Source organism: Heterodontus francisci, chromosome 32 (genome assembly GCF_036365525.1).
Source record: "Heterodontus francisci isolate sHetFra1 chromosome 32, sHetFra1.hap1, whole genome shotgun sequence".
Classification (NCBI taxonomy): domain Eukaryota; kingdom Metazoa; phylum Chordata; class Chondrichthyes; order Heterodontiformes; family Heterodontidae; genus Heterodontus; species Heterodontus francisci.
In genome coordinates this window covers 7,266,529-7,281,871 of record NC_090402.1, presented here as the reverse complement: position 1 = coordinate 7,281,871, position 15,343 = coordinate 7,266,529, and the positions used below count along the sequence as shown (strand labels likewise).

Sequence of the window (15,343 nt, the reverse complement as noted above, 5' to 3'; positions counted from 1 at the left end):
CATAATATTAACACCTCTATCAAATCTCTAAGCTTCTTTTCCCGAAGGTGAACAACTCCAGCTTCTTCGGTGTATGCACATAACTGTAATCCCTTATTCCCTGCAACCATTCTAATAAATCTCTTCTGTACCCTGTCAAGAGCCCAAAATATGGTGCCCAGAATTGGACAATACTGCAGCTGGGGCTGAACTGATGTTTGTAGGCCCAGCAAAATTTACTGGCTTCTGCACACCATGCCTCTGTTTATGAAGCCCATAATCCCATATGCTTTATTAACTGCTTTGTTAACCTATCCTGTCAGCCTCAAAGACTTGTGCAGAAGCATCCCCAGATCTCTCTCACCTTGCACCCCCCTTTAAAATTATAGCATTTAGCATGTATTGTCTCTCTTCAGTCCTCCTACCAAAATGCATCACCTCACACTCTTCTGCGTTTAACTTAAGACCGCAATTGTTGACAACGCGATCGGTAGGTGGCGCTGTTTTGGCACATGCGCAAATCCAGCATGTGCCACGAAAACGTCACAGCTTGCGACTGTAGCAGCTGCCAGGACTAAAGATGGCGCTGCTCAAAGAATCACAGAGATAAAACCTAACAAACACGTGGCAGAATACAATGGCCGGAGTGAGAGAGTGGAGCGGGGCGGGAAGAAAGAGGGAGGGGGAGAAGGGGAGAAAGAGGGAGGGGGGGAGAAAGAGGGAGGGGGGGAGGAGAGGAAGGAAGGGGAGAGAGTGGGGGGGGAGGGGAGCAGCGGAGCGGAAGAGGAGCGCCTTTTCTGTGCATGCGCCATAAACACAACAGCAAAAGACTTACTGGACAGTCCCTGTACCCGGTGACGACAAGGTCTTCGCACGCTCATTCCCCGCGGCTCTCTACGGCCTCTCGCTTCTGGCCCTCTCCATTCAGCCGTTCCCTCCAGCTGCGGATGCCCAATCCAGTTGCTTTCTCCCCTACCCAGTTGCTTTCTCCCCTATTTCTCCCCTACCCAGTTGCTTTCTCCCCTACCCAGTTGCTTTCTCCCCTACCCAGTTGCTTTCTCCCCTACCCAGTTGCTTTCTCCCCTACCCAGTTGCTTTCTCCCCTACCCAGTTGCTTTCTCCCCTACCCAGTTGCTTTCTCTACTTCTCCACAGTACTTCAGGCATTGCAACTGTTTGGTCCCTGCATTTTGCATGCTCCCTCTCCCCACCTCTCCCCACCCCTACCCCCCTACCTCCACCGCTCCACCATAGTTGAATATCTGAAGTGCAGTTGCAAAGTCGGGGAAATAGCATGCAAAACAAAACCTCAACAATTCTGGGTTTAATTATTGAAAAGTTTTATTAAGTTAATTAAGTATACGAGGAACTGCTGTGCATGGATACATGAGTGTTGTGTCCAGCATTCCCGTTAGACAGACAGGCCGAGTCTCTGCTATGCACAGCTAAAAAGATTGTTCCTGGAGAGCCTTGTGGTGAATCAACGCTTGGCTCTCTATTCCACTACTGTATTGTCCATGTGAAGAAGGCAAAGTCACAAGAGTCTGAGCTCAGTCTATTCTTGGTGAATGTTCCCCAAGCGCATCCCAATGTGCATTCCCAATTCATCCATAAATGCAATGTTCCTTTCCACATCGTGATAAGCTCCGCAGCATGATCCAGTTGCCTTCGTTGCTTGAATGCTGACCGTAAGTCTCGAGGATTGTTTTCTCGACGGCATGTTTTACATAAAAAGAAGAAAAGCAAATCAGAGTCAGAGCTTGCCTCCCTCCATCCACTGAAATTACTGTTGTGCACACCTTTTTAAGTTCTGCAGTGAAGGCACCAATTGATAACGTCGCCAATGAAGCACTTATTACCCACCTCAGATGCAGGAATCATCACAACCTTGCGTCATCTCCTGCACTGCCTCCTTTGCTTGAATGCCGTCCTTGAGTGTCAAGGATTGTTTTCTCAAGGGCACATTTTACATGAAAGGAAATAATGAAAGAACATCAGTGTCAGAGCTTCCCTCCCTCCAATGAAATTACTGTTGCGCATGCTTTATGCTCTGCAGTATAGGCCAATGAATCACTTAGTACCCATCTCAGCTGTAGGAGTCAGGATGATGTAACTGCCCCTATCTCGTGATGGTTCAATGCTGCTCTCAGGGAAAACATGAATGATGTGAGGGTGCTGGAAAAAGAAGCACATTTCTTTTGGACTATGAACATAAAGCAGGCCATTTAGCCCAGCTATTCCCTGCTAGTGGTTATGCTACTCGTGCGTCTTCCCATCCATTCCCATTTAATCCTGCCTACTACTATCAGCATCATCTTCCATTTCTTTCACTCTTATCTACCTTTGCCTTAAAGCAACACTGAGGATGGAGAATGGTGTGGCTGCACTCCCACCTCACCAGTTGTGTACGCAGCAAGAGCATTCACATTTGTGCTACCACTGGACACGGCATGCTTGTTTCTTTTAGTGCTCAGTCTCCTCTTGCTGAATGTTCTCCAAGTGCTTGACACCTTTGGACGCCTTCTCTGCTTGACAGGCAGCAGCTGGCAATTGCGGAGTCTCACAAGGTTGTTTCAAGGGCGGATGGGGAAACATGTGGCTGTGTGTCCACGTGCACTGCTCGGATGGGTGCAGGAACAGGTGGCTGTGTGTCCATGTGCACTGCTTGGATGGGTGCAGGAACAGGTGACTTTGTAACTGAACAGCAAGGAGAGGGTACCGCAGGTGGGGGAAGTGGAGCTTTGAACAGGCAGGCGTATGTATGGTCCATCAGATCATTAGGCCAGGGGGTGAAACGCTCAGGATCCATGGATTGTGGCACGCAACTGATGTCCAGCGCATGGCCACCTCCATCCGAAGGTGCTTCCGGGCAATTGTTGGGCAAATTAATTGGCTCCATCTCATCAGCCAGTCCTTGTGTTTATGGCGCATGCACAGAAAAAGGCACTCCCCTTCCGCTCCGCTGCTCCCCCCGACCTCCCTCCCCCCCCCCCCCCGACCTCCCTCCCCCCCCCCCCCCCCGACCTCCCTCCCCCCCCCCCCCCCGACCTCCCTCCCCCCCCCCCCCCCCCCGACCTCCCTCCCCCCCCCCCCCCCCCGACCTCCCTCCCCCCCCCCCCCCCGACCTCCCTCCCCCCCCCCCCCCCCGACCTCCCTCCCCCCCCCCCCCCCGACCTCCCTCCCCCCCCCCCCCCCCGACCTCCCTCCCCCCCCCCCCCCCCCCTCCCCCCCCCCCCCCCCGACCTCCCTCCCCCCCCCCCCCCCCCGACCTCCCTCCCCCCCCCCCCCGACCTCCCTCCCCCCCCCCCCCCCGACCTCCCTCCCCCCCCCCCCCCGACCTCCCTCCCCCCCCCCCCCCGACCTCCCTCCCCCCCCCCCCCCGACCTCCCTCCCCCCCCCCCCCCCGACCTCCCTCCCCCCCCCCCCCGACCTCCCTCCCCCCCCCCCCCCGACCTCCCTCCCCCCCCCCCCCCGACCTCCCTCCCCCCCCCCCCCCCCGACCTCCCTCCCCCCCCCCCCCCGACCTCCCTCCCCCCCCCCCCCGACCTCCCTCCCCCCCCCCCCCGACCTCCCTCCCCCCCCCCCCGACCTCCCTCCCCCCCCCCCCGACCTCCCTCCCCCCCCCCCCGACCTCCCTCCCTCCCCCCCCCCCCGACCTCCCTCCCCCCCCCCCGACCTCCCTCCCCCCCCCCCCCCCCGACCTCCCTCCCCCCCCCCCCCCGACCTCCCTCCCCCCCCCCCCCCGACCTCCCTCCCCCCCCCCCCCCGACCTCCCTCCCCCCCCCCCCCCGACCTCCCTCCCCCCCCCCCCCCGACCTCCCTCCACCCCCCCCGACCTCCCTCCACCCCCCCCGACCTCCCTCCACCCCCCCCGACCTCCCTCCACCCCCCCCGACCTCCCTCCACCCCCCCCGACCTCCCTCCACCCCCCCCGACCTCCCTCCACCCCCCCCGACCTCCCTCCCCCCCCCCGACCTCCCTCCCCCCCCCCCGACCTCCCTCCCCCCCCCCGACCTCCCTCCCCCCCCCCCGACCTCCCTCCCCCCCCCCCGACCTCCCTCCCCCCCCCCCCGACCTCCCTCCCCCCCCCCCGACCTCCCTCCCCCCCCCCCGACCTCCCTCCCCCCCCCCCGACCTCCCCCCCCTCCCCCCGACCTCCCTCCCCCCCCCCGACCTCCCTCCCCCCCCCCCGACCTCCCTCCCTCTCCCCCCCCCCCGACCTCCCTCCCTCTCCCCCCCCCCCGACCTCCCTCCCTCTCCCCCCCCCCCCGACCTCCCTCCCTCTCCCCCCCCCCCCGACCTCCCTCCCTCTCCCCCCCCCCGACCTCCCTCCCTCTCCCCCCCCCCGACCTCCCTCCCTCTCCCCCCCCCGACCTCCCTCCCTCTCCCCCCCCCCGACCTCCCTCCCTCTCCCCCCCCCCGACCTCCCTCTCCCCCCCCCCGACCTCCCTCCCCCCCCCCCCCCGACCTCCCTCCCCCCCCCCCCCGACCTCCCTCCCCCCCCCCCCCCGACCTCCCTCCCCCCCCCCCCCGACCTCCCTCCCTCCCCCCCCCCCGACCTCCCTCCCCCCCCCCCGACCTCCCTCCCTCCCCCCCCCCCGACCTCCCTCCCCCCCCCCCCCGACCTCCCTCCCCCCCCCCCCCGACCTCCCTCCCCCCCCCCCCCGACCTCCCTCCCCCCCCCCCCCGACCTCCCTCCACCCCCCCCGACCTCCCTCCACCCCCCCCGACCTCCCTCCACCCCCCCCGACCTCCCTCCACCCCCCCCGACCTCCCTCCACCCCCCCCGACCTCCCTCCACCCCCCCCGACCTCCCTCCACCCCCCCCGACCTCCCTCCACCCCCCCCGACCTCCCTCCACCCCCCCCGACCTCCCTCCACCCCCCCCGACCTCCCTCCACCCCCCCCGACCTCCCTCCCCCCCCCCCGACCTCCCTCCCCCCCCCCCGACCTCCCTCCCCCCCCCCCGACCTCCCTCCCCCCCCCCCGACCTCCCTCCCCCCCCCCCCGACCTCCCTCCCCCCCCCCCCGACCTCCCTCCCCCCCCCCCGACCTCCCTCCCCCCCCCCCGACCTCCCTCCCCCCCCCCCGACCTCCCTCCCCCCCCCCCGACCTCCCTCCCCCCCCCCCCGACCTCCCTCCCCCCCCCCCCGACCTCCCTCCCCCCCCCCCCGACCTCCCTCCCCCCCCCCCCGACCTCCCTCCCCCCCCCCCCGACCTCCCTCCCCCCCCCCCGACCTCCCTCCCCCCCCCCCGACCTCCCTCCCCCCCCCCCGACCTCCCTCCCCCCCCCCCGACCTCCCCCCCCTCCCCCCGACCTCCCTCCCCCCCCCCGACCTCCCTCCCCCCCCCCGACCTCCCTCCCTCTCCCCCCCCCCCCGACCTCCCTCCCTCTCCCCCCCCCCCCCGACCTCCCTCCCTCTCCCCCCCCCCCGACCTCCCTCCCTCTCCCCCCCCCCCGACCTCCCTCCCTCTCCCCCCCCCCGACCTCCCTCCCTCTCCCCCCCCCCGACCTCCCTCCCTCTCCCCCCCCCGACCTCCCTCCCTCTCCCCCCCCCCGACCTCCCTCCCTCTCCCCCCCCCCGACCTCCCTCCCTCTCCCCCCCCCGACCTCCCTCCCTCTCCCCCCCCCGACCTCCCTCCCTCTCCCCCCCCCGACCTCCCTCCCTCCCCCCCCCCCCCCGGGTCCCTTCCCTCCCCCCCCATCCCTTCTCCACCCCCCCATCCCTTCCCTCCCTTGAAATGTTTTCAAACCAACTTAACAACAGGGACTGGAGCACATGCGTTGCCCCAGACAATGTAAATATTTTCAGAGCAACTTACCTTGGAACAATCTCCTCTGTCTAATAAAAATGAAGCAAATGTCCAAAATGACTAAATAGTTGAGATAAAATGCCCGACGAAACCTCTCCTCCTTCCATTTTCAAAAACTCGCGCCGAAGCTTTCGGAAGATTGACGCACATGCGCACACGGTCTCAGGCCCTCTGCACATGCGCTGCGGTCTGGATTGCCAGGACCAGTTTGCGCATGCACAGAGGCCAACCTGGCGTGTTCCCCGAGGAAGATGACGTTACGCGATGACGTCATCTGCGCATGCGCAAACTGGTCCTTGCAATCCGGACTGCAGCGCATGCGCAGAGGGCCTGAGACCGTGTGCGCATGTGCGCACCGTGGCGCATCCTGATGACGTAGCGTTGTCATCAATCACTTTGTTAACTTAATCTGCCATGTGTTCAACCATTCTACCAACCTGTCCATGCGCTCCTAATGTCTACCACTATCTTCATCACTGTTTACTACACTTCCAAGTTTTGTGTCATCTACAGATTTCAAAATTGTGCAAGTCTAAGTCATCAAGGTATATCAAAAATAGCAGTGGTCCTAGTACTGACCCTTGGGGAACTCTACTGATGCATCCCTCCAATCCAAAAAACAGCCATTCATTTCAGCTCTCTGATTTCTATTCCCTGGCCAACCCTATATCCATGCTGCCACTGCCCAAACCTGCCAACAATCCCAATATGCGGTACTCCATCAAATGCCTTCTGAATGTTCACGCACACATCAACTCTACTGTCTTCATCCACTCTCTCTGTAACTCATCAAAAAAGTTACAAACATCAAGTTAGTCAAACACAACCCACCTGGGAGTTTGAAAGGATAGGCTAAATGTACCAATGGCCCTCAAGTCACTCAAGAATTGCTATATGTTTTTATTACAATGTGATTATATGAATCATCTGCTGCCACTACCAATTTACATTTTTATAGTGTCTCTTGTGTAGGAAGATTATCGAGCACCCTTTGAGACAAAGGAACTCCAAGCAGCAAAGAGGTGAACAGAAAGTTTGGGTTTCGTCAAAGAATGCTTGAAGAGAATGGCTTTTAGGAGGTTTTTGAAAGCGGGGAGATAGTTGTTTTAAATTCTAGAGGCAAGGGAAGTGATAATTGAAACAGCGGCTGCCAATTGTGAAGCAAAGTACCAGAAGATACACATGGTAGTGTGTTACTGGAGACCACTAAGGAATTGTTGGTGAGGCTATTGTTGATTTTGAAGGCAAGGATGAGCAACAATAAATGGAGCAATTTTAGTTTTGTGGGAGGTTGCGGGGGTAAGGGAGGTGGTGTTGGGGGTGACAGGGAAAGAATTATTTTTCCCTGAAAAGTTGAATAACAGGTAATCTTTATTGGTATATTGTTGGACTTTGCCAAGAAATGGTTGGAAGCACACTTGGCTTTGTGATTTTTCTCGGTGCAAATTTCTAATGTCATTATGGAGTGGGAAAGGAAGGGAAGGGAAGAACTGCATGAGAGGATGATTCAATGTATTTCCGAGGAGAAGGAGGACAAATTTTTTCAGTGGGTTTCTTCCTTCAAGTGATTTGCTCCTCCATATGACCATGTGCAACAGTAGTACCTGTGAACTTAACATTCTTTCTATATTTTAAGGAGAAGCAGATATCTATGTCAGAAAGTAACCTGCTGTCACGGCAGAAGGAGTTGCTACTGCAGAAACTGGAAACTTTTGATGCAACAAATCGAGTGGTTCGGCAGCTACTTAAGGAACAGCACACGCAGGAGGTGAGGTTTTAACAGCCCCAGGGGAATTTTAATTCTTTTCCTTAGTTGTATCCATATAAAGCTTTCTCTTGAGTTTTCACTTCTGTTTGGAGTTAATTTCTGATCAGTTGGTACTCTGAGTACCACATCTAAGAAAATATTTATTTATTTCTTGTCAGCTGTAGCTCAGTGGCAGCACTCTTGTCTCTGATTTAGGAGGTCGTGGGGGAGTTCAAGTCGCACTGCAGATTCTTGAGCACAATCAAGGCCGACTCTTCAGTTCAGTACTGAGGGAGTGTAGCATGGTCAGAGATGCAGTGTTTTAGATGAGATGTTAAATTGCAGCCCCGTCCACCCTCTAGGTGGACATAAAAGATCTTGTGGCACTATTTTGAAAAAGTGCAGGGGATTCCCTTTTGTGTCCTGACCAATATATATATATATATATATATATATATATCTCAATCAACATCACTAAAACTGATTATCTGGTCGTTATCACATTACTATATGGGAGCTAGCTGTGTATAAATTGGCTGTTTCCTATAACAGTGACTACATTTTCAAAAATGCTTCATTGGCTGTAAAGTACTTTTGGACATCCTGAAGTCATGAAAGGTGCTAAATGCAAGTCTTTTTATTTCTTTAAATGGGCTTCCAGAACCTGAAATATTGAGTTTCTTTTAATTAGTTACAAGTGGCTGCTGGATTGTGTGGTAAACACTGAGCCATACGGACCAGGCATGTTCCAGCTTCAGTTCCATAACCATTCTGTGCTGCTAGCAGGTCTCAGCCATGGTGGCAATGATGCTACAAGTTGGTCTTGGCAGGGTGGTGGTGGGGTGGTGATCTTTGGCCTAGAAAGGAATTAAGTCAGTCAAGTTTACACTACTGGTATTTATCCAGTGATTGCTATATCATAGAATAGAACACAGAATGGTTACAGCACAGAAGGAGGCCATTCGGACTGTCATGCCCATGCAACTCAGCTAGTCCCATTCCCTCGCCTTTTCCCTGAGCCCCTGCAATTTTTTTCTGTTAAAATAATTATCTAATGCCCTTTTGAAAGCCATGATTGAGTCTGCCTCTGCCACAGTCTGCATTCTAGATCAGATCCTAACCTTTGCTGCATTTTTGAAAAAAAAGTGTTTTCATGAAGTTGCTTCTGGTTCTTTTGTCAATCACCTTAAATCTGTGTCCTCTGGTTCTCGACCTTCGACCAATGTGAACAGTTTCTAATTTCTCTGCCCAGATCCATCTTGATTTTGAACACCTTAATCAAATCTCCCCTCAGCCTTCTCTGAGGACAGCCCCAGCTTTGCCAATCTATCCACATAACTGAAGTCTCACATCTCAGAACTATTCTCATAAATCATTTCTGTACTTACTCTAATGGTTCATATCCTTCCTGAAATGTGGTGCCCAAAATTGGACACAGTACTTCAATGAGGCCAAACCAGTGTTTTATGAAGATTCATCATAACTTCATTGCTTTTGTATTCTGCCTCTATTTATAAAGCCCAGGAATCTGTATGCCTGATTAACTGCTTACTCAACCTGCCCTGCTACCTTTAGCGATTTGTGCACAAATAGTCCCAGATCCCTCTGCTCCTGCACACCCTTTAGAAATGTTTCTTTTATTTTATGGCTGCTGACAATGCGGCCATTAGGTGGCGCAGTACTAGCACATGCACAAATGCAGCCTCATCGACTGAAACTTCACTGTCTGAGAGACCTCAGGCAACTGCCAGTAATAAAAATGGCGCCGCTCAATTTGACACAAAAAAACGAATTGAACCCAAACCACCTCATCCCTCAATGGCTGCGATCGCCGTCAGCATTCCCACAACAGTACCTGCTCCCTCCCGCGATCACATCTCAATTGTCACATTCTCTTCCCCACTCTCTCCCGCAATTACTGCATCTCTTCGCTGCGCCTATGTGCTCACTGTTCTCTCCTGCTCCTGACTGCTCTCGGCTCATACCCTGCTCCCTCCCCTGTCACTTCTCCCCATGCCTCCCCCAGCTGCTTTACCAGGCAGCAAGTGGAGGGGGTGGGGGGGGGAGCAGTGAGGTAGGTACAAGCAGCGAGTAGTTGGGTGCAGGAGAGAACGGCAGAATGGAGCGGCAAGCAGACAGGAGCCGCAAAAGGTAGCGGTGCTTGCAAGAGGGAGTGGGGAAGAGAACGTGGCAAAGAGAAGCGGCGATCGCGGGAAACTTGGGGGGGGATGGAGGCAATGATCGCAGCTATTGAGGGGTGAGGTAACGCTCAGATGTTATTACGTGGTGACATCAACGCATGCATGCACGGAATCATGCTGGCAAATGCACTGATGACGATTGCTCTGCACATGTTCTATGTTGTCAGGAGACCATGTTATTTTATATTGCCTTTCCTCATTCTTCCTACCAAAATATATCACTTAACACTTCTGTAATGCTCCCTCTACACTGTCCCATCAAACACTTGCAGGGCAGGCCCAGCATAGGCACAGACACAGAGCAATTCTATATGTATGAATGTAGGTGAGGGCAAAGTTTTGTTGTATTCCCCTCAACTGAGTAGTTTTTTTATTTGCTCGTTGGACATGGGCATCACTGGCCAGGCCAGCATTTATTGCCCATACATAATTGCCCTTAAGGTGCCAGCCCTTCATGCCAAGATTCCATTCAGAGGAATGTATATTTGGATAAAGTATCAGAGGACTGTAGTTGCCGAGAGAGCCATAAAACTGCACAAGTTGCTGTCTTCAAGACAGCAGGGATGAGGGAAGAAAATCAGATAGAAATGGAATGTAATGGGAAGTTGTATATGGATCTGTAACATCTCAAACAATAGTGCATATATTTTTGGGGGAGTTTCGGGATGTTGGGAAGTGGGCTGGGGAGGACGTAGGAGTTGGTCAGACAGTTTTTAAATGACGATTTTTTTTCTGAAACATTTTTATTTCTTCCCAGGAAGGTTTTCATTAACTTGTATATATGGCAGTTGTGGCATATTTGTTTCACATAGTGCTGGCAGAAATGAATATAGGGCCATTTTGTGAAGGTATTGTGTGGTTAGATAGTGGTCCATGGTTTAATTTCCCTCTTCTTGTTAACAGACTGATGCCTTGAGGTTGTCTGAGCAAAAGGAAGCGCTCCTTGAAAAGCTGGCCCAATCAGAAGCAGAAAATGCGGTGAGTCGAGCTGATTGCAGTTTGGTGATGTAGAACGCAGGGTAGAGGAAGAGACCTTCTGTTTCACGGAAGTACGATGTTTTGGCTTGTGCTATCAGCAATGGCTATGTTTAGGTCAAATAAAATGAGTTTTTCAGGAGCTGCACCATTGCATAATCCTTTAGGTATTTGTACGTCTATGTGTGAGAATTAGACTCAGCTGTGATGCCTCCTATGCTCAAGTAGCCTGCCAAGGAGTGCACATAATCGCTGACTACTTGAGTGAGGTACAGGAGGACTCCTGTGCAGAAACTGATCTCCTTTGAAGGGGAAGGTAAAAAGTTAGCAAGGATAATAAAATGACTGATCACACTAGAGATATGATGCAACAGCTTTCATTTATCTAGCGCCTCAAACATAGCAAAACATCCCAAGGCATTTCGCAGGAGTGTAATTGCACAAAAATTGATACTAGATCAAGGAAAAAGACAATGGGACAAATGACTAAAAATTTGGTCAAAAACCTATTAATATTTCTATGCATATATGGATATTTAAATGGTACCTTTTCAAATATGTGAAATGAGGACCTCGGGAAACCAGTGATGTCTTGGGTAGGAGGTTATTATGTCACATACACAGGTATGCAGTAGACATGGGAATTCTGAAATCTCAAATTGTATTTAATTTTTTTTCATATTACTTTTTAGCGCTTGTCAGTGAAGCTGCAGGAGATTGAAAATCAGATTGACCAACTCCTTATTCAGTATCGAACAGAAAAGGTAAGTGTGAGGGAGAAAAGGTGGCAAACTAAACTGAAGTGGACTTACAATCTTTTCTCTTTACAATCTGTTATCTCCAGTCCTATGACTCGTTTTAGGAATGGTTTCTTGTGACTAATAATTGGTGCAGCAGCCTCTTTGTTTTAGCACAATTTATGTTGTGCTAACGTTTACATAGAAAGTTCAAAAGCATTTTCCCCCATCGTGTCATTCTTGGGAGTGGTTTTTGACCCTTACCTTCAGTGACGCACTGGTACATGGGTTGGAGAATCTCCTTTCTGTGTTCTCGTTAAGCAAAGCTCTTCACTAAGATCAAAGGGTCACTGAATTTACCCTATAGTGCCACCTCAATCTCTTCAAAAAGGAGTGAGGGCACCAGGTTATGTGGGCATGCTCAGCTGCTCCTTCCTTTCTCTTCCAGATTCACCTGTGGAACTCAGCCAGAAAAGAAATGTTTGGACTTGGGAATATTTCTGCAGCTAGATTCAATGAGAGGCAACATGCCATGCAATTTGCAAGTGTTAAGGTGTCCAAGGGAATGCATATTATAAGTTGTAAACAAACAGATTAGGGTCACCATGCAGGCAACCTTGTACATATGAGACAATTTCTATTTCAAGCAAATTTAGCTAACATTCCCTGAAGCAGTTTTACTTTCATGATGCAGCTAATAAAAAAAAAATCAGGGTTATGTGAGATTTGTTGATCGAAACATTTTTCAGACTGGAGCTGTGAAGAGAAGAGACTAGAGAAGCTGGGCTCTTTTGTCCAAAAGTGATTTGACATTTTTTTTTATTCTCTTGGGATGTGGGCGTTGCTGGCAAGGCCAACATTTGTTGCCCATCCCTAATTGTTCTTCATAATTGAGTGGTTTTCTAGGCCATTTCAGAGAGCAGTTAAGAGTCAACCACATTGCTGTGGATCTGGAGTCACATGTATGCGGAATCACATGTAAGCCAGACCAGGTGAAGACGACAGGTTTCCTTCCCTAAAGGACTTCAGTGAACCAGATGGGTTTTTACGAAAATCGATGATAGCTTCACGGGGCCATTACTGAGACTAGCTTTCAATTCCAGATTTCTTTTATTAACTAATTGAATTTAATTCAATCAGCTGCTGTGGTGGGATTTGAACCCATGTACCCAGGGCATTCGCCCAGACCTCTGGATTACTAGTTCAGTGACATTACCACCATGTCACTGGCTCCCATGGGTTTTGTTAAGGTAAATCAAGAAAAGTTATTTCACTGAATCTGGAACTAGGAGGAATGGGTTTACGGTCACTGAAAAAACAAGGGAGATGTTAGCAGGATTTTTTGTAATGTCTCCTGCTCCTGGATATTGTGTGTTTTAATCCCATTAAGAGCAGTAGACTGGACAATTATACGCTAGTCTGAATTAGTGTCCATCCTATTCTGTGATGAAGAGATGTAGAAAGTTGTCCATCTAGTGCAAGATGATAAGTGTTGCTCATGACAAACCTCTATTAGTTACAGGCACACAAGCTGGCACAGCTACACCATGATTCTGTACTAATCCAAAATGTCTGGTGCAGAATACACACAGCAAATCTACCTCCAATGTTGTCACACAAAACTCTTGAACTACACCTTGCTGATTCACGCTAACTACAAGTTGCATTAGTCTGTAACTTTCAAATTGTCCAATGTTCCCACCACCAGGCAGGGTTAAATTTGAGATTTATGTCCTTATTGTAATACAAGCAATAACCTGTTGCAACACCAAATATCAAAAAATAAATGGTTCCATTGATGAGCAGTCCTTGAACTAACATTGCGTACTTGGGAGCTGAGCACTAAACTGCTTTAGTTACCAGACCATTTTGTTTTCCTCCTTTAGGACAATGCTCGTGCGGCAGCAGACTTGACCAAATCACTTGAAACCACACGAGCCCACCTACAAGGACAACTTCGCAGTAAAGAGGCAGATAACAATCGCATGCTCGTTCAGATTAGGGTAATCATTCTTATTTTCGCATGGTAAAACTGAAATTGAAAAGAAATCTGTTGCGCCCTGAGGGTACATTTGGACTTCTCGTGTTTTCTGCAGTTTTCTTTCAGATTTGTTAGCTTGTCTTAGTTGGTAGCACTCTTCCCCTCTGACTTTGGAGCTTGTGGCTTCAAGCCCCACTCCAGGATTTGAGCACCTAGTCTAAACTGACACTGAAGGATTACGACATTGTTGGAGGTGCTGTCCAAACATTGCAAAGGAGGGGGAGGAATTTCTGAAATGTGTTTGCGAGAACTTTTTGACCAGTATGTTCTCCATCCAACTAGGAAGGAAGCATTACTCGATCTGATGCTGGGGAATGAGATGAGCCAAATGGACCAAGTGTCTGTGGGAAAACACTTGGGTAAGAGTGGTCATCATATCATAAGGTTAGATTAGTAATGGAGAAGAGCAAGGAACAACCTAAAGTAGAACTTCTAAACTCGAAGAGGGCTAACTTCAGTGGGATGAGCGGGGATCTGGCCAGGGTAAAATAGAACCAAAGTATGACAGGAGCAACTGTAACGGAACAATGGGTAGTGTTTAAGGAGGACATGTTTCCGCTAACAAGCCAGGTACATTCCAACAAGGGCGGAAGGTAGGGGAACCAAAGCCGGGGCCCCTTGGATGACAAGGGAGATAGAGAATATGATGAAACAAAAAAAAATGTGTAATGCACCTCAGATGAACTTTTCAAGTGAGAACCAGGCAAATACAATAAATTGAGGGAGAAGTAAAGAGGCAAATAAGACTGGCAAAGAGGGAATCTGAGAATAGAGTGGCACTTAACATAAAAGGAAACCCAAAAATCTTCTACCAGAATGTAAATAGTAAAAGGCAGGGTGAGGCCTATTGGGGACAGAGAAGGTGAAAAATGCTTAGAGGTGGAAGGCTAGGCTAGAATATTTAATGAGTACTTTGTATTGGTGTTTACTAAGGAAGATGATGGATGACAAAATATTGGTAGAAGCAGAGAGAATAAAGGTGATGGATGGGGTGAAAATTGATGAGCAGAATGTACAGGAAAGGCTGGCTATGCTTAGACTGGATTAGTTGCCTCCTCTGGATGGCTTGCATCCCAAGTTGCCAAAGGAAGTGGGAGTGGAGAGAGCGGAAGGGCTTGCCATAATCTTCCAGTCTTCCCTAGATATGTGGAAGGTGCCAGAGGATTGGAGAGTGACAAAATGTGACATCCTTATTCAAGAAAGGGTGTAAGGGCGTTCCTAGTAACTACAGGCTGGTCAGTTTAACATCAGTGGTGGGTAAAGCTTTCGAAACAATAATCCAAGAAAAAAATCAACAGGTACTAGGAGAGGTTTGATTTAATTAAGGATAGACAGCACTGATTTTTAAAAGGCAGATCATTCTACACTAATCTAATTGAATTTTTTGATAAAGTAACAGAGAAGGTTGATGAAGGGAATGCGGTGGATGTAGTCTATGTGGATTTTAAGGAAGTGTTTGGCCAAGTATTATGTAAAAGACTGGTTAACAAAATTGAGTCTCATGGCGTAGGAGGGTCAGTGTCAGCTTGGATAAAAAATTGGCTTAAGGAGACAAAATAGCGAGTTGTTTTTCAGACAGGAGGGTGATAGACAGTGGTGTTCTCAAAGGGTCAGTGCTGGGACCACTGCTTTTTATTAAATGATTTGGATACTGGAATACAGAGTAAAATTTCAAAAATTGCCAATGATATCAAACTTGGAGGTGTGGCAAACAGTGTGATGATACCAATTGACTGCAACAGCACATAGGCTTGCAGAATGGGCAGAAAAGTGGCAGATGGAATTTAATAGAGAAATGAGAGTTGATGCATTTTGGCAGAAGGGATAGGGTTAGGCAATATAGACTTAAT

General features: G+C 51.3%; 1 protein-coding gene across 6 annotated transcripts in view; it reads left to right on the top strand.

Moving 5' to 3' along the window:
- odf2a (outer dense fiber of sperm tails 2a) overlaps nt 1-15,343 on the top strand; it is a 120,599-nt gene that overhangs the window by 29,390 nt on the left and 75,866 nt on the right. For all 6 annotated transcript variants that reach the window (XM_068012130.1, XM_068012127.1, XM_068012128.1 and 3 more), the window contains exons 7-10: nt 7,429-7,560; nt 10,644-10,718; nt 11,408-11,479; nt 13,339-13,455. In XM_068012130.1, the coding sequence (XP_067868231.1) occupies nt 7,429-7,560; nt 10,644-10,718; nt 11,408-11,479; nt 13,339-13,455 (396 nt within the window). The remainder of the gene's footprint in view (nt 1-7,428; nt 7,561-10,643; nt 10,719-11,407; nt 11,480-13,338; nt 13,456-15,343) is intronic.